This window comes from Argentina silus (assembly GCF_951799395.1).
Source record: "Argentina silus genome assembly, chromosome: 3".
In the NCBI taxonomy this organism is placed as follows: domain Eukaryota; kingdom Metazoa; phylum Chordata; class Actinopteri; order Argentiniformes; family Argentinidae; genus Argentina; species Argentina silus.
The window spans coordinates 13,022,781-13,045,594 of record NC_139657.1 but is presented as its reverse complement, the minus strand read 5'-3'; the positions used below and the strand labels follow the sequence as shown (position 1 = coordinate 13,045,594).

General features: G+C 45.1%; 2 protein-coding genes across 2 annotated transcripts; one reads left to right on the top strand and one right to left on the bottom strand.

Moving 5' to 3' along the window:
* The first annotated feature begins 2,174 nt into the window (after positions 1-2,174).
* Positions 2,175-5,876, top strand: LOC310801707 (uncharacterized protein). Its single transcript, XM_083665793.1, has 2 exons — positions 2,175-2,300; positions 4,109-5,876. The coding sequence occupies exon 2, from the start codon at positions 4,117-4,119 to the stop codon at positions 5,188-5,190; it is 1,074 nt and encodes a 357-aa protein (XP_083521919.1). The 5' UTR covers positions 2,175-2,300; positions 4,109-4,116; the 3' UTR covers positions 5,191-5,876.
* A 1,833-nt stretch (positions 5,877-7,709) lies between these two features.
* terb1 (telomere repeat binding bouquet formation protein 1) lies at positions 7,710-19,054 on the bottom strand (the record flags this gene model as incomplete). Its single annotated transcript, XM_083666450.1, has 23 exons — positions 7,710-8,135; positions 8,256-8,411; positions 8,568-8,621; positions 9,069-9,154; positions 11,020-11,061; positions 11,742-11,816; positions 12,116-12,202; positions 12,379-12,633; positions 13,021-13,119; positions 13,295-13,365; positions 13,807-14,386; positions 14,983-15,121; positions 15,416-15,558; positions 15,698-15,823; positions 15,941-16,072; positions 16,374-16,526; positions 16,748-16,876; positions 17,061-17,179; positions 17,512-17,572; positions 17,668-17,796; positions 18,105-18,233; positions 18,813-18,923; positions 19,021-19,054. 23 exons carry the CDS (start codon positions 19,052-19,054, stop codon positions 8,097-8,099), a joined length of 2,949 nt encoding a protein of 982 aa, XP_083522576.1. The 3' UTR covers positions 7,710-8,096.
* Positions 19,055-22,814: the final 3,760 nt, after the last annotated feature.

Genomic DNA, 22,814 nt, shown 5'->3' with positions numbered 1-22,814 from the left:
CACTTCGAAAAATGGGGTCATGTGCTAATATTCAACTTGCGTCAGCTGATCTGATCACAATAACAGCTGGTGACATCATGACTCATCAACACGACACCAGTACATCAGTAGGCCTGCACGTAGAAAAACAAACGGAGCATTAAATAGCTACATGTCTATTAAAGGGAGTCTTTTACTTTTCCCCCTACATGTCAACAAATGTAGGCTTATAGAAGGTTTCCGCTATTGTGCACGTGTCTGTCGTATGGCTTTAGATCACTTTGCATGAGCATGAACATTCAAATTACGTTATCAGCATATGATGAGCTATTTCTCAGAAAATTCGCTGTATTAAATATTGGAAGACGTGAGAAAATGAACAAAGGAAAGTTCACCATTGAATGAATTTCTTTTGTTGGTTTAAATCAATAACCGGGTAAAAAGGTGTTGATGACTACAGACAGCGACCTTCGAACAAGAAGAGGCTTTCAGGTGAAATAAATATTAACCAGGTAGATTTATCATTGCACAAACCATTGTGAAATGTTGTACTGAACACTGACCTGGGCACAACATATACCTTTTTTCCTGGAGAAAATATTCTGCTGAAACAGTGCATGATAAGCAAGTTGATGAATATAGGGTTTATTGAACTGTCAGTGTCATAAACTTAGTCATGGTTCACACAAGTACCGTTGACAGAGATCCTTCTGTTATACTTCAGCAGTATAGGCCTACCACAACCCCATCCTTAACTTCTCTGGGATTGTGCAGAAGGGTTTGGTCTGTGATGAACTGTAGTCCGGCGGGTATGTAACAGCAGCCACAAACACACTTTGTCAGCTCCCAACAAATACATTTATTTTGTTCATTTTCTCCCTTTTGGGATTGACCCCTCCCCAGGTCCCAATGATTAGACACTGACTTGTTGTATTAACATACAAATGCCTGAATGATTCAGAATCTCAACTAGGTATAAGAGAACAAAAAGGGTGTACTGTATGGGTCGAAGAAAAGACCAGGATAAAATAATCAGTTGCTATGTGTTGGTTCATTCAGTTGCTATGTGTTGGTTCATTCAGACATAATGACCATCCACTCATCTTCTGGAACCAGGAAACAGATACCCTGACAAACAGGATGTGAGATTGTGATAATGCATAGATCACAGTTTGTTAAAGTCAGGCCTTAGGGGCTCAGGCCAATCTGTTTGGGGCTGTATCATCAACATGGATGTTACATAACTCTCCAACTGCATATTTGTGTCAATTGCTTGTGTCTGATTATAGCTAACAGCCATCCTACCCCAATGCCCCTGACCAAGTAAGACATTACATTCCAGTCGTTATACTCTTATCCAGGGCAATTGAGTCAGCGTGTGTGGAATTGAACCCACGATATTGGGTACTGTGTATGCTCAAATCAACTCATGCATCAATATTCTTAGATAGTGAAGCCTCCCTGTTTTCCCAATTACCATCTCAGCCTCCCTTCCTAAACCAGTCCATCACAAAAATGCAATGTGATCATGGTGTGGAGTTATTGTTAAAAAAATGTTAAAGCTGTTCTCATCTCGGAACCCAGAATATCATAGAGAGTCTGATTTAGTGAGACTAAGGTTGTTGTAGTGTTTAGATCGGCAATTTAATCAGTAGCAGGGAGTGTATTGTGTGTTTATACGCTGTAACCCAGTATTGTTGACACAAAACACACACTTGTGACATCTCAACTTAGAACATCTCCTCCTATTTGGCCAATGACAATTAGTAAAAAATAAATAAAAATAAATAAATAAATAAAAACACAAAAAACGGTTTTTGATCAATACAGTAAGCATTCCAATACCGAGTGGGAACATGATTTGCTCACACTATACTTAAAAATGAAAAGTGCACATCGCAATAGTCTAAAGTGGATCCTCAGCCTTGTGTCTTAGCTTTACCTTCAGCTGCACTGATTTGAAAGGCAGTAGGATATACCTACCTGTAGGGAATCTGCTGTTACACCTGTCAAATTTGAACCAGTGCGAAAGAAGGAGAGAGGGGGCGAGGAAAAGAAGGAGAGAGGAGGCGAGGAAAGGAAGCCACTTTGGACAATTGGGATGCACAGTCTCGGGGTGTACACCATCACAGGGTGTACGAGCGAGGAAGTGGGCACGCACAAAGAAACACGCACAGCCGCCTGTCCGAAGTTTCCTCCCCTTCTCTGTCGCGCGCTCTGTCAGTCCGTGCCTCGCCAAGTCGTGAGAGCACAAGAAGACCTCCCTCCTCGCCTTCGCTCAAGCGCAGCTTCGCTTTTTCATTCAACTGAAAACTACTAAGGTTGGTTCGTTTCGCCTCCACTGTATACTAAAATATCGAACATTTCCTTTATTTTAGACGTATTGTTTTATGTAAGGTTTTTATTCGATTTTTTACTCCAGGCAATTTCCAGCGTGTTCAGCATAGAGGGAGGCGGGGTCGCCTGCGAGCGCTTCTTTGTTCTTTCTCCGTTCAATTTCATGTCATAAGCGAATACGAGGTCTGCTCATTCACCGCCAATTAGCGCCAATTAATATGTGGTTGCTTGGCCATAGATGCAACCGTTAAGGGTGTTGTTGGTAGTTTGGTGAGGTGGTGTTTAGTGAGTTTGCAGAGGTCTCTGTGCGGGACTCATGTTTCTGCTGATGGACAGCAGCTGGAAGGTGTGGTTTAGGATTCATTAGTGCAATAGTAATCGGGTAAAACACTGAGTGCCCATGCCAATATAGCCAAATTGTAAATGTATTATATCGCCAATCACCTCTCTATGCGTTAAGTGGGTATCTATAATCAACTAAATTTTTAGTCAATGCATTATTCGAGGTAGCCTCGAACACTTAAGTTCAGCTTTCAGCAAGACTCCGTGCGCTTCGTTAGGAGCGGCGCACAAAAGAAGTGTCTAGTAAGCCTAGTGTAGTGTTGATTACATGTATGGCCAGGTTTTCTTGCAGCGCGTTTTCGAGGAGTGTCTGATGTACCGTCGCATGCACCCGCGGACCCCATGAACATGTACATACCACGCACGTGCGCTTGCAGCTCGGCGCGCCCACCTCAGGCTCCTATAGCGAACACGTGATTCAGTAAGGGAAGGGAACATAATGTTCCAATGCATAGAACGCCAGTGCCTGTTAGTCTATCTGTTTGCTGCAAAACACTTCGTTACTTTGGGGTATTCTCCACTTCCCTATATCTCACTATTGGTTATGTTTTTTATGTGTGTGTTTGCCAATTGCCACTTGGTAACCATTTGGATTAAGTGCAGATCGAATAGCAGTAAGGATCTGATTGGAAAATATGGGTACTTTGCGCAATTAAATGGACAGTTTCCAATGAAAGACAATTATGTAACTGTCAGCAATAAGACATGTTCTGATTTGGCTGTCAGACTTGTAGAACATCAGCTACAGGACCGGTTCAGAATCTCACCCTGATTACATAATTACACTCCAAATCCACATAGGACCTTGATGACAGAGTTGATAAACCACTTCTGAAACCTGATCTCCACCCTCTCTTAGCCTGTATGAGACAGAATGTTAATTTTTCTGTTGACTTTCCTCTCACTTTGCTTGGTACAATAAAATAACATTTATTTCCAATCAAATCAGGTTTACTTTATTGCACTGTGATCTGTAGTTTACTCATACGGAGAATGTATACATGCACAGACAAACTGTACACTGGTGCTGTGAAAATCAAACAAGATGCAATAGGGTCATAAATAATGGCAAACACAGACAAACTCTGACTGGAGATGTTGTCCCCTTCAGTTGGCTATTGAATATGAGAACTGACGCTCTGGAAATAAGATCTATAGCCAAGTTCAGCACCAGACCAGTCCCTGCATGCAGTGGTGAACAACAAAAGCAAAAGACAGATTGACATGAACTGTCATGCCTCATACCATCCCCTTAAATCATAGAAGCACCTCACCTCAGTAACAACTTTTCTGTGTGTTTTGTTCCTATTATCTTGATTGTCTCACTAGTGCATAGTATGGATTGGAACTGCCTTAAACTGCTTATGGATTTGCTCTCTTCTGGTACAGCCTGTGCTCTTGTGTTTGTGTGTGCTCCAATCTCATTCTCCTCTGTGCCTCTCCTTCTCAGGTGCAGCCATGGGAAACAGGCTCAGCAGGAGACGGGACGTCCCGGCCAACGGCGCTGAAAACACGGCAACAACCCCTGAGCCTGCAGCTGCGGAGCAGAAGGCTGCAGGTGAGCCAGTCCCCACACAGGAGGCAGAGGCCCCTGTGACACAGGAAGTTGTGGAGGCGGAGAAGCCGCCTGCTGTAGTGGAGGAGCCAGTGGCAGCAGCAGTGGTCGAACCAGTGGTAGAGTCAGTACCAGTACCAGAACCAGAACCAATCACTAAGGCCGAACCAGAGGCTCCCGTGGAGGTCCCTGTTGCTTCAGCTCCACTGATAGACCTCACACCAGAGCCGCTGGTCCAAACCACTCCTGAGGCCCCGGTAGAGGAAACCCCAGCCCCCGCCCAGCCTGATCCGGAACCCGAGCCCCTGGTCACACTCAGCGAGGCCCCAGTCCTTGTCCCAGAGCAAGTCCCAGAGCCAGAGCTAGTCCCAGAGCCAGTCTCAGCCCCAGAGCCAGTCCTAGAGCCAGTCCCAGAGCCAGAACCAGAACCAGTCCCAGTCCCAGAGCCAGAGCCAGTCCTAGCCCCAGAGCCAGTCCTAGCCCCAGAGCCAGTCCTAGCCCCAGAGCCAGTCCTAGCCCCAGAGCCAGTCCTAGCCCCAGAGCCAGTCCTGGAGCAGGAGCCAGAGCCAGTCCCAGAGCCAGAGCCAGAGCCAGTCGTAGTCCCAGAGCCAGTCCCAGAGCCAATCCCAGAACCAGTCCTAGTCCCAGAGCCAGTCCCAGAACCAGTCCTAGTCCCAGAGCCAGAGCCAGTCCCAGTCCCAGAGCCAGAGCCTGTCCTAGAGCAGGAGGCATTCCCACATGCTGACCTTCTCACCCAGGAGATTCTCCCTGAGCCAGTCATTCCAGAGTCCCTCCTCTCCTCAGCCCCCCTGGCAGACTTCAGCTCCACTGATGTCAGTAACGAGATAAGTGACACCGGACTCTTAAAGCACTTAGACCTGACGGGCAATGACCTCGTCAATGACATCATCCCCAACGATATCAGCATTCCCGACGACATTCCCATTGCCGATGGCAGCCACTCTGAGTTGATGTGAAACCATGACGGAAGAGAAAAACCGGAAAACACAGGCCGAAAAAAGGACAATGACGTTCTCTGAAATATGAATCTGAAAAGGCTACGATGAAGAAAAGGAAAAAAAAAACACAAGAAAAGAAACCCAGAAGAGAACTTTAAAGTTCATCTTAAAAGGCTAAAGGGAAACTAAACAGCTTCTCAAGGAGACAGTGATGTAGGCGTATAACACTCCACTATCTGTTAAGTTACAAGTTAATACTGAATTGCCTTTGGTGACAATGTAGGTTAATAAAGGGATCCCTGGTGAAGGCAGCCTCTGTCAGGACGAGAGAGTAACAGACCAGTCAGTGAGGGTAAGAGTAGCAGACCAGTCAACCTCTGAGCCATATAGACATAACACTGCATAGCAGAACACGTGTCCAGTTAACCATGTATGAAATCTGTGTATGAAAAAGACAAGATGTTTTCCTTGGTGTGTACGCCTGATGAATTGTAACGGTGTTTGAATAGGCCTATATGCTATGATGTACACTCGTGTTGGACTCTCCCTCCCTCTCTCTCTCTCTCTCTTGTATTCTTCTCTCTAACTCTGTGAAACGGAGGAAGTGACCTTATTATATTTTCTCGATGGTGAGAAGTCGTGAGGAATGTATACTTAAGTGATGGCTTGGGTTGTGAAAATAAAATAAGATTGTTCCACCTTGATTCTTTTGTTTTTTATGAAAATTCTCAAGAAATGGGAGTGGGGGGGTGACCTACATCCAGTAATTTAAACAGGGATATGATCAGCACAATCACAAATGTAGGTTTACATAGTTGGGATATGGAGTCTATTTGAACGCTTACACAGATGCTGAGGTGAGAAGATTTGGATTTAAGGGAAAGGTAAGGACTCAGGACCTGTTTCCTGTGCATAGATTAAGCCCAGTCTTAGACTTGTGGGTTTGAATAGAGCCCTTCATAGTCTCTAACCATCCATATTAGAATTGGTAGAATAGACATTATAACTTATTGTTTCATGATGTATGAGGGCCTGCCACCATATTGGGTGTACCATTTAGAATGTTAATTGACGCCTTTACAAAATGTCTCTGAATTTGACCCAATAAACAAATTGCAAATTCTATTGTTTTGTCATTTTGGGTAGACCATAGATGATGGCTGTGGATGTTTTAGCTATTCTGTGTCGAGGTGTCCTAGTCTAAGGCGTAGTCTGGACTGAGGCCAGCTTGGAGCATGTGGGAAGCATGAATGTGTTTATACACACATGGATCCCCTTTTGCTCCTCTGCACAGGGAGTTTCCTCTTTCTCCCTGTTACATAACCCACAGTATATCATGCCAGCCCATAACCCACACCCAGACACACATTTGTGTGTACATACTGAGGAAACACATTCACACATGTGGGCGCACACAGAACTCATTCCCGTGACATAACATACGTGTGTGTGTGTCCACTAGGAGAGAGAGAGAAAAAGAGCCTTCACAGAGTGGCGCTGTTGAATGTGTGAGTGGGGTGAAGGAGAGAGTAAAGGAGGTATGGGGGGGGGGGTTGCAGGGTGCAGCAGCATTCTTTCCAGAGGAAGGGTTTTTTCGGGGGGGGGGGTCTGGGTCAGAAGTCTCCACTGTGACTGTGCTACAGTGCATGTGAAATCTGCTCCTCGCATAACTCTCCCACCGCTCCATCCCCCAGGCCCCCACTTCCTCATTCTGAGACATTACTCTCCCATTATATCTCGCCCTCTAGTCCCTCAGTACCCACTTGGACGGACATGTTACAGAGGACACAAGCCTGACAGGACATCTACACTACCTATCATGCAAGCTATGTCTTCTTCACTGAAGGTGAAGGGTAGTTGGTGGTTTAAAAAAAAAAAAAAAAAAACACATTCTAAAAAATGCCATACTTCTGTCTTAGATGGCCAGTTAGTAAAGACCTAGCCCCGAACTCTGAGACAGAAGTCTCCTTTCCAAAACACCCCAAACACCCTCTCCCACCATCTATCTCTCTCCAGTCACTCCGTGTGACAGCACAGGCCAGCAGGACAGAGAGGCAGTCCTACGGCCATGCACGTGACACGCTGAGCAAAGTGGAACAAAGTTGCCCCTAGACACTGATCAACAGTCAGTTTTGCATTTCCTTCCCTAGAGATTGTGCATATGATTTGGGGAAGGTAAAGTCATCCTAGATCTGTGTAGGTGTAGGCAGAGCAGCAGAGTATCAGTCTGTTGCTATCAGCCTGTGATTCTTGCCATTCCAGGGGCTCTGAACTCAATAAACAATACTGGCTGCATAACTTGATTCTAGTGTTTCCCTGTAGATTTCCTGTCTACTCAGGGCTGTGATCGGCAAGGCTGAGAAAACCAGGGGAAAGAGCTTCTGGTCCGTCGTTATGATAACATACAAGTTGTGGTTAATAGTCTTCCTGGGTTAAAAAATTCAGGGATTACTGGTGAATCAGGATAAATCACATCTCTGCTACTGTTCTGTATATCGGAGGGGTGGAGAATGTTTATTGTTTTGCATTGTTTATGTAACTGTGGAGAGCATTTCAGTTTGAAAGACACTGAAAATGTTGTACATTTCTGCTTGCAAACATTTTATTCAAATCAAACAACATGTGTGTTCATTAAAGACACTATTGAAACCATCTCAAATCATAGATAAACAGTGAACATAAACTGTTTAGAGAAAGTTCAATTACAGCAATTACATATTTTTCTATTCCAAACAATATACAAGTGCCATACATTAATATACAAGGAGGGATTAAATTAGTGTAAAGTATTCCAAATATATTACTGGGGATTTAATTCAAGCATTTCACCAATATATTACAGTAGTACAGTGTTTCATTGTGGATTCAGACAATCCATGTAGTGTATTTACAGTAGCCAATTATTAATGTCTTCTTCCAGGATCTCAGGGGTAGGCCAAATTCATATCCTGAGCATTGTCCCCCTGGGAAAACAGAGAGAAAAAAGTATCACTAAATCCTCTCGCAGTAAGCAAGTGAGTAATCAGTTTGCAAAATAAATCACATAACACCATGTCAACATGACTGTTTGTTCATACTAATACCTTCAGACGTTTGTATTTCTTAGCCAGGTCGACGTTGGTGCGTCCAGGCTGGAAGGGATATGCCCACAAGATGGAGTTCCAAGAGAGACCGAACCTCTCCACCCCTCTCAGCAGGTAACACACCTCCTCACGGGAGAAGTTCCTCCTCTCCCTCCGCTGGGGAGGGGGGGAGGGAGAGAGAGAGAGAGAGAGCGAGAGAAAAAGAGAAAAAAGTAAAGACAGAGACAGACCCACAGAAAAAGGGGAAGAGAGAGGAAAACATGAGACAAATCACAAAGGCACGAACGCACACACACACACACACACACACACCTCCACTGTATAGCTCCTCCTTTCACTGGGACTCTGACTGCTAGGCTCTGTGTGCTGGGAGAGACAGAGAGGAGAACATGATACCAACACAAATCTCATTCTCTGAAACATTTGTCTTCTCGCTGGGTCATGACACACAACATGGTCACTCGCATGAACGCGCACGCACGCACGCGCACACACACACACCCACCCACACACACATACACACACACACACACACACACACACACACACACACACAGCAGCATAGTTTTGTCATCCATGTCACATTGCCTGGTTACTAGAACACTGCCAGCTCTATACAGTCTCTCTACTATAGATTAAGACCCATTCATTTACCAGAGACTCTTCTGAACAGAGCTGCCCACATTCACTGCATTCAACACAGGATTGACCAGTAGGAGTGTGATGATCGGCACAACATGGCAAAGTAGAGTTACCTGTTTATTTGAATTAGATACAATACACACACATACACACACACACACACACACTTACAGTTGAGGGAGGTTCTCTGACTCCCATACACAGAGCCTCCTGCTGGTTATCAACGGCAGTGGTTTCACCATGATCTGTTGTCCTGTCTGTGTTTGTAAAGACAAAATAACGTGTGTGTGTGTGTGTGTGTGTGTGTCTGGTTGAGAGGGACAGATGTTACACACATCATTGTTAACAGCTCCCATATTGTATTGAGCTGAACAGAGAGACAATCTAATAAAGAGAACCCCCCCTTCTCTCTCTCTCTCTCTTTCCTCTTCTTCATCGGAGTGACATTACGTCACCCGTCACGCCTAATACAGCTGTCTGCTAACAGAACAAAAGAGCATGAAGGGTAGGGATTCATTGCCCAGAGAGAGAGAGAGACAGAAAGAGAATGAAAGAAATGACAGAGAAAAGCAAGTGAGAGAGAGAGAGAGAGAGAGACAGAGACAGAGAGAGGGGGGGGGGGTCAGACTGGAGAGAGAGAATGAAAGCGTGCAGTGGACAGCTAGAGAGAGGGTGGAGAAAGCACAAGAGAGGTCGACAGACAGTCTGAAGGGATAGAGTGTAGTATTTCAAACAAAGAGAGTGAGGAGGAGAAGGAGGCATGTGTTTTGCTGAGAGAGAGAGAGAGAGAGAGAGAGAGAGAGAGCGTGCAACAAAATCTCAACCCTCTCAACACGAATACACAGAAGCCGACCGGTTCGACACCATTGCTAACACAACAGATTGAAAGAAAAAAAAGAAAAAGAGAAAAAAAAGCCTTTTCAATCAGAATGAGTGATTGGAAAACAGTGTGCGCAGATGAGAAAGAAACAAAGAAGCAGAAAAACTAAACAAAATATTAAATGTGTTTGTGCTCGAGCCTCCCTCTCAAACAAACAACAGAAGCGACACAATGGAGTACAGCTGGCCAACAGAATCAAGCACAACTCAAAAGAAAAAGGACGACATTCATATAAACAAAATGTAGCCTTGAGCTTCGCCGCCAAACACAACACAACACCGTCACTGTCACAGCATAGAAACATCAGATGGATTCACGGCTGCCTTCACCAGAGACTCTTAACCAGCCTACAGCGTGGATAGTGTGTAGTTCAGTGCTCACACACAACTCTGCAGAGTGTGAAACAGCTTTGTACAGCTGCATAGCTCTAAACCAGCTCTGGCCTGCGCTGTGAGAACACTGGCCTGAGTTCAACATTCCTTCTGCTCTCTGGGATAGGCCCATCTGCTGCCAGGAATACACTGGAGAGGAAGGGTCCCACGAGAGCTCTCCCTCACACACACATGCATGCATCCATGCACGCACGCACACGCACACACTGCGCGCACACGTATACACAACAGATAGGACAACAGAAATGTCTGATCCCCAGATTCAAACGAGAATTTCATAACTCTAGTCTCTCCTCTAACCCCAATCTTCAACCTAAGCATAGATTTGAAACCTAAATCCTTATCTTGAACAAACATCTCTTACCTAAGCCCAAGTCTCAATACCGTTGATACTCAATTCTAGCTACCATCTCTACCATAAGCCCAAAGACCCCAACACTGGTCTACTTCACCTCAAACCTCAACTTCCGGGCTTTAAACTTCACATTGACCTTTTCTGGCCCAAGTCTGCATCACCTAGCATTACTAGACTGTGTGCATCAGTGCTGAAAGAAGGGTTAACCTCAGAAATGCTGCTCCCCTCCTTCCAAGGACATTAGTCTAATTGTTGCACAACAACATAATAACACATTATATAACACACACGCACACGCATGCACACACACAAACACACAAAGCTTTCTGCATCAGTGCTACAGAATCACATATTTCATTTAAAGAAATACACAGACACACACACACAGACACACACACACAGAGACACACACACAGAGACACACACACACACCCTACTTTGTCCCTTCCACAAGTTCAAAACATTGAATACGCATTGAATTTCAACTGGCCTTACCTTCAGAGGGACGAGGCTTTTTCAGTGGAGTGAGACTAACATCTGTGTGTGTGAGAGAGAGAGGACAATAAATAAGACCATCATCAACTGGGAAGCCTTAAAGGGATAGTTCAGGTTTTTAGATGTCAGACCTCATTTTCCATTTATTTGGAGTGTCGTAGGCTCATCTAGACACTCTTTTTCGGTCATATTTCCATTCTTGAGCTTGAGCTTAGACTACTTATAAAACATCTCCACAAGAAATTCTACAGCCATCTCACATCTTTGTGGGCTATAAACGCATGTCGACATGAAAGCAATTAGTTATTTCCACTATTACACCGTAAGCATATATAATTAGAACTAGAATACTTCCTGATATGCCCTTGGCATACTTACAGTATTGCTGAGGGCAATAAGAATGCCAACAGTACATACATCACAGTGTTATCCCGATAATTAAATCATGTTTTACATTTTGCGTGGAGATGTTTTGAAAGCTTTTTTTCCTGTGCTTTTGATAGCATACAGGTGATCCCATTCCTGTACACTGGTATGGCTAAATGCTAGTCCCAGAGCCAGCCAAAGAAAGATCAAGAATGGAAATATCACCAAAAAACGTGTCTGGATGAGTCTACGACACTACAAGTACGTGGATAATGTGGTCTAATGTCGAAAAACCTGAACTATCCCTTCAAGGCCAAACTGATATGGTAGTGTTATAATGATGTCAGATACAGCACCTCCCCTCTTCTGCCCCCTGCTGGAGGAAAAGCTCCTCAACAGAGCTCCTCTACGCATAGGAGTCAATGAGACACCTAAGAGGACAGAGAAAGAGAGAAAGAGGGGAGGGGGGAGGGATGAACACAGACTATATGGGATGAACTACCCTAGAATCTAATGCTTTGGTTAAATAAACTATGACCAAAACTCTTTATGACCGAAATAAGTAACCCCCCCCCACCCTTAAGAAAGTAAATGTGATTGTTTACGACAAATTAAATCATGGGTTACAATACAAAGAATTCAGCTCTCATCTTTAAAAGGAGTTTGGATTGTTGTTTGCTATTCCGTGAGTGTGATGGCTTCCCTGCCCTGAGACGGAGGTCAATCTTACGGCTGTGGTCAGTCTTCTTGTGGTGGTCTCTGTGGGTGGAGAGGGTCTTCAGCAGCCCTCCTTTACGTGCGGGAGTCAGGCTGGTCTCTGTTGGAACAAGACCCAGATCAGACTCCTGCACCGTAGAGAGAGGTACATAGGTTATTCTAAAAAGACAGACACACAAGGAGGGGTAGGTGTGTGTGCGCGTGCGTGCGTGTGTGCAATATGAATATACTGTACATGAGGGTGTGAGTGTGTATTCATGGGTTCAGTAGTCCTACCTCTGCAGTGATTGTCACTGTCCAACTCCAAGTCACTGTCCACCTCTGTCTCTCTTGGTCCTAGTGTGCGTTTGTCCCTTTGTTCCAGTCCGTGTCCCTGCTGTGCCTCTCTCCTCTGCAGCGTGGCTCGGAGACGGCCTCTGTCCCTGTCCGTGGCCTCCTGGAGGACCATGTGCATGTCACACCTGTAGTGACACCTGCTCTGGAGGGTATGGAACGACCTGCTTGTCACCCCCGAGAACCGCAACACGCAGCCTGAGGAGTGAGAGAGAGAGACAGAGAGAGAGAGAGAGGAGAAAGAGAGACAGAGAGACAGAGAGAGAGAGAGAGAGGAGAGAGAGGGAGAGGGAGAGGGGTAAACATACATACAACATGAAGACAATCAACCTGCCCTGGGACTACAGTTGTACAATTTGCCGGCGGGCGAAAATGGGGACATTTACAGACATACTGATTCGTGTGCGTCGTCCCTGTAAAACTGCAACACACAACCTAGCCGATTGTGTAGTGGCTAGGTGCATTCACACCATCGGCCTATGGCATACACCCATCTGAGCATGTGTTGAGGCCTAGGGTTGAGGCCCTAGGGGCTACAGTAAGGGCTTGGGGTTTGACACCAATGGAGCCTGTGCTCCCTCGTACCTGAGCACCTCGAGGAAGAGGGTTTAGTGGCAGTGACTGGGGTCTCCAGAATCTTACTGATCTCACTGTCCAACAGCTCAGAACACACAGACAGGGCATCTGAACAGAGAAGGGAGAGAGAGAGAGAGAGAGAGAGAGAGAGAGAGAGAGAAAAAATGTGACCCCAGACATTTGGAATACAAGATTATAGCTTTTATCAACCGTAGAGTGTGAATAGGGCATTTAGAGCGTTGAAGGTGTGAGAAACTAGAATATTCCGGTGAATGTTTAGTACCTTCATCATCCATCTGTTTCTTCGGCCTAGGCATGCAATGCTTCACTGGGGCTGGGTGCTTGAACACTTGGCTGGCGGAAAACCAGAGAGGTTTAAACAGGAGGGCGTCGACACAATAATATAATAATAATAATAATATATGCCATTTAGCTGACGCCAAAGCAACTTACATTGCAATGAGTGTATACATTTTTCAGTATATATGGTCCCGGTGGGAATCAAACCCACAACCTAAGCGTTGTTAGTGCCATGCTCTACCGACTGAGCCACAGAGGACCGTACGCTGACACAAACGCTTACCGTACGCTTACACTATAATTATATTATATATTATATTACGTGAAGCAGGCCCTTCTGATTCTCTCTGATAAAGCAGGTGAGGGATACACACTCACGGTGGTGAAAACACTTTTATCTTTATCTGACTTTCAGTTCACTTCTGAGGAGTTTTGATATGCTTCCAATAGTATATCGAAACTCCTCAGAAGTGCTGGCGACTGTATGACGCTGACCTCTCTGTGTGTGTCTCTCTGGCTCCCTCTGGTGGTTGGGATAGGGAGGTGACCAGGGTTCCGCTCCCCATGCACATAGAGCACGTCATGTTGTCACCGTCAGAGGATTGCCGCGGGATACCAGCCCCAGCATGGCACAGGGCCGACGCAGGAGGTGTGTGTGTCTGCTCCCTCACCCTGTGATGCTTTGTGTGAGCGCACGCGTGTGTGTGTGGCACTGTGTCTTTGCCTCTCTCTCCCAGTGTGCTTGCGCGGGGATGTGAGATTCCCCTCATAGCTTCCCGGGCGCTATCCCTCGCCCTCCCTCGGTGTGTGTGAAGCCTTGTGTGTCTCTCCATTTCTGCCTGTTTGTGTCCACAAGTGTGTGTGCGTGTGTATGCAGCGTGTGTGTGTCCTCCCCTGTTGCTTTCCTTCTCTTGGTGTGTGTGAGTGTGTGTGTGTGGCCTCTTCTCCCTGTCTTGCTCTCTGCTGGGAAGGGTGGATTTCTTCTGTGGCTCTCTGCTGGCTTGGAATATCTGCCTCCTCACACCTCCCTGGAAAAACACACAGACACAGCTGAACATGATTGCAGGGGCATAAAGACAATGTGAGGAAAGGGGTGTTTGTATTGGTGCAGTTTGTCAACAAATGAAATCTCATTGGAATTCTCCCTCACAGTCGGGTGCTGTTCTGTGCTCTCTCTCTGGACCCAGTCTGCCCTCTCATCGTCTCTGTCGCTCCTCTCTAGAACGGGCCGTACCAGCGTCAGCCCTCTCCTCCACTCCTCACACCTCTTCTCTCCTGCTCTCCCTCTCTCCTCACCCTTTTTCTCTCCTCCTCCTCCTCCTCTCCCTCTCTCTTCTCTTCCGCTACTCTCCAGAACAGACTGGACCGGCGTCAGCTCTCTCCTCCACTCCTCACACCTCCTCTCTCCTGCTCTCCCTCTCTCCTCACCCTTTTTCTCTCCTCCTCCTCCTCCTCTTCCTCCTCCTCCTCTCCCTCTCTCTTCTCTTCTGCAACTCTCTAGAACAGACCGGGCCGTATTCAGCTCTCTGGACATCCCCGACTCCTCTCCTTCCCATCTCTTCTCCCCCCTCATCTCTCCTCCTCTCTCCAACTCCTCATCCATCTTCTCTGCTCTTCTCCCTCTCTCCTCGTCCCTCTCTTGGTCCCCTCCTCTGGCTGTTCCCTCCCAGCATGGTAGAGAGGCAGGGTGGGGGGGTAAGGATGGAGGCAGTGGTATGCGTGGTAGTGGTAGCTCCTTCCTCGTCTCTCCTGTGATGCCCTGCTGGTCTGGGAGCATTGGTGTGTCCCCGTCCCACTCCTCCACAGTTCCCTGTAAAACAACGCCAGAACACACACACTCACACACACACACACACACACAAACACAAACACACACAAACACACACACACGCACGAGCACACACACACGTAAGAGAAGGTTTACATACATAACTTTGAGGTGTGTTCGTGTCAGTCAGTGGATGTGTGAAGGTTTGGATAGTTTGACGCATTAGAAGGGGGATAGTTACAATTTCTGTGTGCTGTGTGATCTTGGCAGTGTCGTTGTATAGTTTGAGGAGTGTGTGTGTAGGTCACACATTGATCTGTGTGATGATGTGTCCACCTGAGCCTGGAGTCTCTCTAGCTGCTTGATCCTGTGCAGCATCTCCCTGGCTGACCTCCAGTACCCCTTCATGTCCCCAGGGGGCTCCACTTCCCTGGCCTGGCCCTGAGACTCTCCTGGGGCTGGGCCTCCCAGAGACACAGCTTCAGAGGGAGAGAAGAGGTAGTCACTATATGACCGTGCTAGAGAGGATGGGAGTAACAGTGATTTCAATCTCTAACTCTAACAACAAATTGCAAATTGTACATGTGTGTGTGTATGATGTGTGTGCTTAAGACTCACTGGCCTGTTTGCAGGTCTGCAGTATAAAGGTAGCAGCCTTCTTGAGCTCTTCACTGTGAGACTCAGTGAGCATAGTGATGATGAGAGACAGACCCCCACACTGCAACAACTGAGACTGGTGGTCTTCTACAGAGAGAGAGAGAGAGAGAGAGAGAGAGAGAAAATGAATATTGGTGAACAGTGAAGTTCCTTAAAAGCTATATGGATAGCGATTTAGTCAGACAGACAGAGCTTTGGTCGTACCACAGGCCTCGGTGCAGTGTCCCAGGGTGAGTATGACAGAGAGCCGGTCTGTAGGGTCCAGGTTGGGGCTGGAGGCCAGGGAGAGGAGCTGGGGAACCAAGCCGTACTGAGACAGGCCAGACGCCAGAGCAGCTGTACAGAGATATTAGAGAAGTGGTGAGAGGGGAGGAATGATTGTGATGGGAATAGGCTGTGTGTGTGTGTGTGTATGTGTGTGTGTGTGTGTCGGGTTGAGGGGTATACGGTATTATATGATATAAATAAAACATTATGCTCGTCTTTGCTCCATATATTTAATATACATTGAATAGCTCAATTATGTGGTGACTGCTATACAGTCTTCCCCATTGCCCATGTTCATGGGCATTTTCAAATCCTGCGGGTTACCGTATGATCATTAAACCGGCCAATCCCGCGTGCGTGCGTTACTCACAGTTGTCAGTGATACAGGCTGACAGGGTCTTGGTCATGATAACGGACAGCTGACAGGCCATTGGGCTGTCGGCCGTGTCAGAGGCTAAGCGAATCAGAGTGAGGGTCAGAGTTTCCAGACCACCCACAGAGGAAAAACTCTGCTGAGCATATGCTGAGAGAAGAGATATAATAGCGAGTGACAGACAGACAGACAGACAGACAGACAGACAAACATACACAGACAGACACACACAGACAGACAGACAGAGAGATAGACAGAGAGAGAGACAGACAGAGAGAGAGGGGGGGGGGGCATTAGTGCTATAAGTCAACCTGACTCATTTCATATACATCCTCTGTAATGTTTAGAACACCCCCCGTCACCCTACTCACAGTTGTTGGCAACCGTCATGGCTATGAAAGAGCAGATGGGCTGAACCATCTCAGTGGAGGGGAGTGAGAGCTGCTGCAGCCAGTCTTTAACCAGGGGGAAGGCTGACACGCAGATACGCTGGCTCTCCTCTAAGGGGTAAAGGGTTAAATACATGGGGGGGGGGGGGGGGGAATACATGACTACACAAAACCACAGCAATATACTTTGAGTGCATCCTGGTAGTCAACAGTGGCTTCCTCTCCTTACGTCCTTTCCTTCATCTTCACTAATGTGAAAGAACTGAACCCACGAACAAACAGACATATACATTACCGTTCTGGGGGTTGTTGACGCAGCCACAGAGAGCACTGGATACAGAGGTCCACAGCTGAAAGAGCTGAGTCACATTGGCAGGCTTCACGGTGGCCTGGATGGTGAGAGGGAAACTAGTCCTGCAGAGAGAAACAGGAAAGCAAGCATTGGCAATGTCTCGTACAGCATGTGCCTACATACAGTACAAACAAACGCATTTGTTAGTAAGTCCTTAAATGCAAACCAGATCTAGACAAAAAAGCGAAACAAATGCAGCGGTGAAGGAAAATTCTTGACTCCCCCACACAGAAGACACCTTTAGAGGAATCAACACAATTTAGCATTAAAACCAACAGGACAAGTCATTTGGGGATTTGGGGGAGATAATGTGCAGGACTACAGTGCCACCCATAGCTAAAACCATGGCAGAGTAAACCCAAACCCAAAAGCAGTGCTCTGAAGTGTTGTCTACCTGAACAGGTCCAGTAGAATGTCCAAGCAGCCGGAGGTCTGAGCAAAGGTCTGGCCTGACCCTAAAAGGAAGCACACAAACACACCTTCAGAGCCAGAGCCAGAGACAGAGGCATGTGAAACTCAACAAAGGGTCCTTACTCCGAGATGGTCTTACTGTTGTTGGCAATGAGCACAGAGAGCAGGTAGACAGCCACTCTCCTCTGAGTCAGAGGAGTATCCCGCGTCAGACAGGCTGCTAGGTCTGAGAACGTCTCCCTTCTGCACAGAGCCTGCTTGCAGGACACTACAGTACCAACACAGGAAGAGACACAGGTTTAATGGGTTGTGTTATCATATAGCTTATTAAATTGAATAGAATAACATTTCCAGAGGGATAGCTTCAGGTGTGGTGTAAAATGTTGGTATAAAAACACACACTATAGCATAGAACGCAAACAACATTATACATTTAGTAGCAACACAAGTTCAAACATAAGATTGCAAGTACACAGATGGCTAGCAACAGAAATTCCCAAAGAAATTTGGGAGGCTTCAGGTGTTATCTTAAACCTGCATTGGTGCACGCACATGCACACGTATGTGCACACACACCATTAGACTCTGCTATTGTTCCGAGGGTGAAGAGAGCCGTCTCCTTGACCTCTGAGTGAGGACTGGACTTTGAGAGGTTGTAAACAAACACCACACCACCCATCTCTCTAAAATGGTCCACATTCTCCTCTGAGGATTAGAGAGAGAAAGAGAGAGACATCAGTGCTATAATGAATTTATTATTATTTATTTTTTTATTATTGATCAATCTATCTTTGAGTAATAGGCTAGATAGAGGTTGGGCTGATTGATCGTCACATATGCCTTAAATCAGTTCCAATCAATTGCTTGAAAACACACATTGATGTAAGAAGTAGTTCTAGCAGTACTGTTAGGGGGGTGTGTGTACATGGATTTTGGTGGTGCTAGCCTTGATTTAAATGTGTATACCTATTTACAGTTGAATCAGCCTGGCAGACATCCTTTTGTCAATTCCTTTGTGACTGTAATGTGTCTGAAGAATTTGCACCCTCACCATTTGTCAATTCCTTTGCGACTGTAATGTGTCTCACACCTTGTCCTTTGTTGGGAATGATACTTGAAGAGATGGACAGCAAACTGTTCTTTGAGTTTTTGGATAGGCGGGCTGTCCCTCTCTTTAAGTATCATTCAACTGTAAATAGGTATACACATTTAAATCAAGCCTGGCGCCACCAAAATCCGTCTGTGTGTGTGTGTGTGTGTGTGTGTGTGTATTTGCGTACAGACCTCTCTGTTGACAGATTGAGTAGATGGTGAGTAGAGCTTGTTTCTGCGAATCAGGACATTTCATCTGGTACTTCAGACACTCAAGCAACAAGTTCAGATCAGTTTTTGTCGCTGCAAAACACAAGCAAATATGGAAATCATTGGAGCGGAAAAACAATTGTATGGAACTTAATCCACCAGTACACAGACATCTGATGGTGATACTCACCATTATCATGTTTGTTTATGCTGGTAACATCCATTTCTCACTTCAATGGATATATGCCTGTTAGCTAGAGTAGATAAGTGGCTAGCTACCTGGCTAGCTTGTTCATTTCCATCAGGCTAAACGAGGATTATTATCAAACAAACGTGACAACAAAACAAGTATCTCTCAAGATCATAGGACAGACAACAGCTGCTACATGTAGTGATTTTGGATACAAGCTAACAGCTAGTTCATACACTCCGACAAAGTTGTCACCAAAGCCGGTCTGTCATCAGCATCCTGACGTCTGTGTCACAGAGGGGAGATTATCGCGGACGCCCGTCAATAAATCACGTGATTCTCTCATTGATTTGACTTGTGCTCCAAAACACCTCAGAGTGCTTTCTTCCGCTAGCATTAGGGTATCAAACATCATTAGCTACGTTAAAACTATCTTTATCACCAGATAATTAATATCACTGAATAGCTTTAGCTTCAGCATTCCAGTTAAATTGTAACATCTGACAGAGTTATCGAGTTTTTCTTCACAACAGTCCAGATTTTGGAATGCTTGGTGTGGTAGTGACGGGATCTACATAAACCGTCCAGTAGATGGCGATAGTTATTGGTTTTTAGTGAGAGACTACTTTTTAGTGACCGCTACTGGCGGTCTCCAGCTGGACACGATAGGCTCCTATCGAGATACTCTGCAACACTTCTAAAATATGAATCAAGCGAGTTTCAACTATGAGCTGTCATACAAAATGTTAATGGATTTTTACTCTTAAAACATGTGTTGCTGTCCAAGGTCCTGAAATCATTTCCCAACTTCCTCAAATATGTGTGTACATTCCATTATATGTGCCCTATGAATGAGCTGTCCAACATTTTGGATGACGCCACTCATGATCCACATTCAAGAAGTGTTGTTGAGTAGATAATATCAAATTTAGTCTTGACAAAATATTTGTGTACAGTCCATGCTATGTGCCTTATACAGTCCAGCAGTCTTTCATCAGGGAAATTAGGATATTAGAATAATTATAAACCCTTAAAAACACAAATAACACATTGAGAGGATTAAATGTTTATTTCTAGAGATAAGTTAAATATAATGTGTGGTTCCTTTATCCATATTTACTATTTCTAAATGCTTAAACATGTTTAACGTTGATTTTATTTTGAGGAAATCCTAATGTTCATACACCCGAGGTAGTTGGGCGGAGTTCCACGACTAGTGTTGTGGTTCAAGGAACACAGCTCTGACTTTGCCCTGACCATATTTGGAGAGAAGGCCCCTAGCAGCATGACAGATTGTAGCTGAAAACACGACACATGAGTTTCTTCTCTAATATGTGATATATTTTATTCAAGGGTTATGACTACACTACCTTAAAACATGTAAAGGTGTGTCATATTTTGATGGGAATCGGATGCACCGATATGGAATTTCTGGGTTGATATAACCAGAAGTTGAAACATTTCAAGGATGATGGTTTAAAAACCATGGTCTTCCATACACCCCTGGAGACTGTTCAACTGGGCGCACCGTCACAGAACGTTCCTGAAATGTAGAACAGATTAGTCTGTCTTGAATAGAGAGTCTTGTCTATGTATTTTTGTATCTGCGACATTGTGAGCGTTTCAGCTCACTGAATCCCTGCGTGCAGTTTCTAGAAAGTTTTCTGGGAACATGTTTTACACAGTTGAAGAAGCAGTTGTTTCTTCGCGTCATCGCGTCATCATCGCGTCATCAGTTGGTCAGCGACACTCCTCATCTTGCGCCTTCTCCATCCTTTCTGGTTGAAAAGCTCCACATTTTTCAATCTTCCCTCAACCGTTTGATATGGAGTTCGAACTACCATACGTGCCAGAGTTTGTCCCAATGCAAGGCAACAAGTACGAACGCCTTGCTGAACCTAGTGGAGCGCCTATCCAACAACGCGCCACCGTGCTGATCACCAACCCTGCGCCGCCGCCCAGGGACCACATTGTGTGGTCACTTTGCAGCCTGGTTTATGTCAACCCTTTCTGTCTCGGATTAGCAGCGGTGTACTTCTCGATAAAGGTGGGTTCGAATTGTTTTTTTTTATATCATTTATTGTTTTGCCTTGTAGACCTATGGAAATTAAACGAAATATTCAGTGCCTCTAGTCAAAAGTTGTGGGCATACTGTATACAAAACACTCAAAATGAGCACCGAGATCGTATATACAATTTAACATTTTGATGTTTGCTATAATCTGTTCAGAAGTTTATAATGTTGTGTTAAACTCTTGAATAATTGAGAAATAAGAAACCCACATTTAATCCCAATCGTGTAATACAAATCCATTAACCTGAGGTCTGAAATAGTATGTATAGTATGTATAATAATGGCATTTTAAGTTATTGTGACATACTGTCACATCAGGCTTTCTGGGGTTAATGCATAAAGGAGAAACGATGTGTGACTGTCCGACCCCCGGTTTACTCTCTACTATTTGTTTTCCAGTCCAGGGATAGGAAGGTGGCAGGGGATCTGGAGAGCGCAAGGGAGTACGGATCTACTGCACGCTGCCTGAACATTGTTACCCTGACACTGTTGATCCTTGGTGTTATTGTCCTTTGCGTCACATTTCACAGAATTGTTACCTCATTCTGAGTTGTGTCGTGGAAAATCTCCACCTGATTACTTCTGGTAAAGGTGAGACTAAGAGACAAAGGTCTTGAGTCACAATATAAGTCTTTATTATAATTGCAAGCAGAGAGACACAGCAGACAGGGCTCAGTGAAATCTCTGAGGCCCAGCTCAGCAATTTCCTCCTTTATAGGGGAGATAGCGTAACCAGGTGCACCAACGAGGGTGTTGGCGGGCTTTTTTAGGACCGGCTTTGTGGAGGCAATGCAGCAGTATTGTTATCTAAAACATGTCTATCAATAATATTTCTATCACAGTATGCCGTTTGATGCTCTAGCACTTTTGCGTAATGTAGTAGTACGAAATGACGCCATTTTTTACAGGTTTTCCTCTGTTTCTTTCTCTTGTGGACTGCATCACTCGCTATTAGCAATGTGTCTAATTGATTGAATAAAACTCAGATAAATTATTTATATTTGAAATGGAACACTTTTTATTGAAATAAACACAAAAAACCTGTGAGCTGCCTCTTACACACTGGGCAGCACACCCTGACCTTCCACAGATGGTAGGGCATCCACGCCAGGAGCCTGTGGGTGAAAAAGTGCTCTGGTGTTGGGGCCTGGTTATAAATGAGCACTGGTACAAGTTTTCTTCTTCCCCCTTCTTCCCCTTTATCGCACCTTCTCCCCCCCCCCCCCTAACAGACACTATTGGTAGATAATGGAAAAGAATCCTCAATTTCTCTCTCTCTCTTTCTTTTCCCTCTTTTTCTCCCTTTTTTCTCTCTTTTTTCTCCTTTTTCTTCTTCCCCCTTCTTCCCCTTTTATTTAAAATTATTCTAATTTATCGTGTACATGCCCCACAACCATTTCACAGCCTCTAGCCTCATTGCCATTTAGTCTCACACAGCCTACAAGATGTATTGTTCTTTTTTGTAAATTTGTTATTGCTATTTTGTTAATACTTTGCTATTTTGTTAATACTTTGCTATTTTGTACATGTCTTGTGAATATTTGCTATTTGTTTTTTATGTCCATGCACCAACATCACCAAGTCAATTTCCTGTATGTGCAAATATACTTGACCAAATAAAAGAATTCTGATTCTGAATTCTGATACACCACCTCACATGAGAAGGTGTACAGGTGTTCCTAATAAAGTGTTCAGTGAGTGTTGTTACTGCAACTGCTAT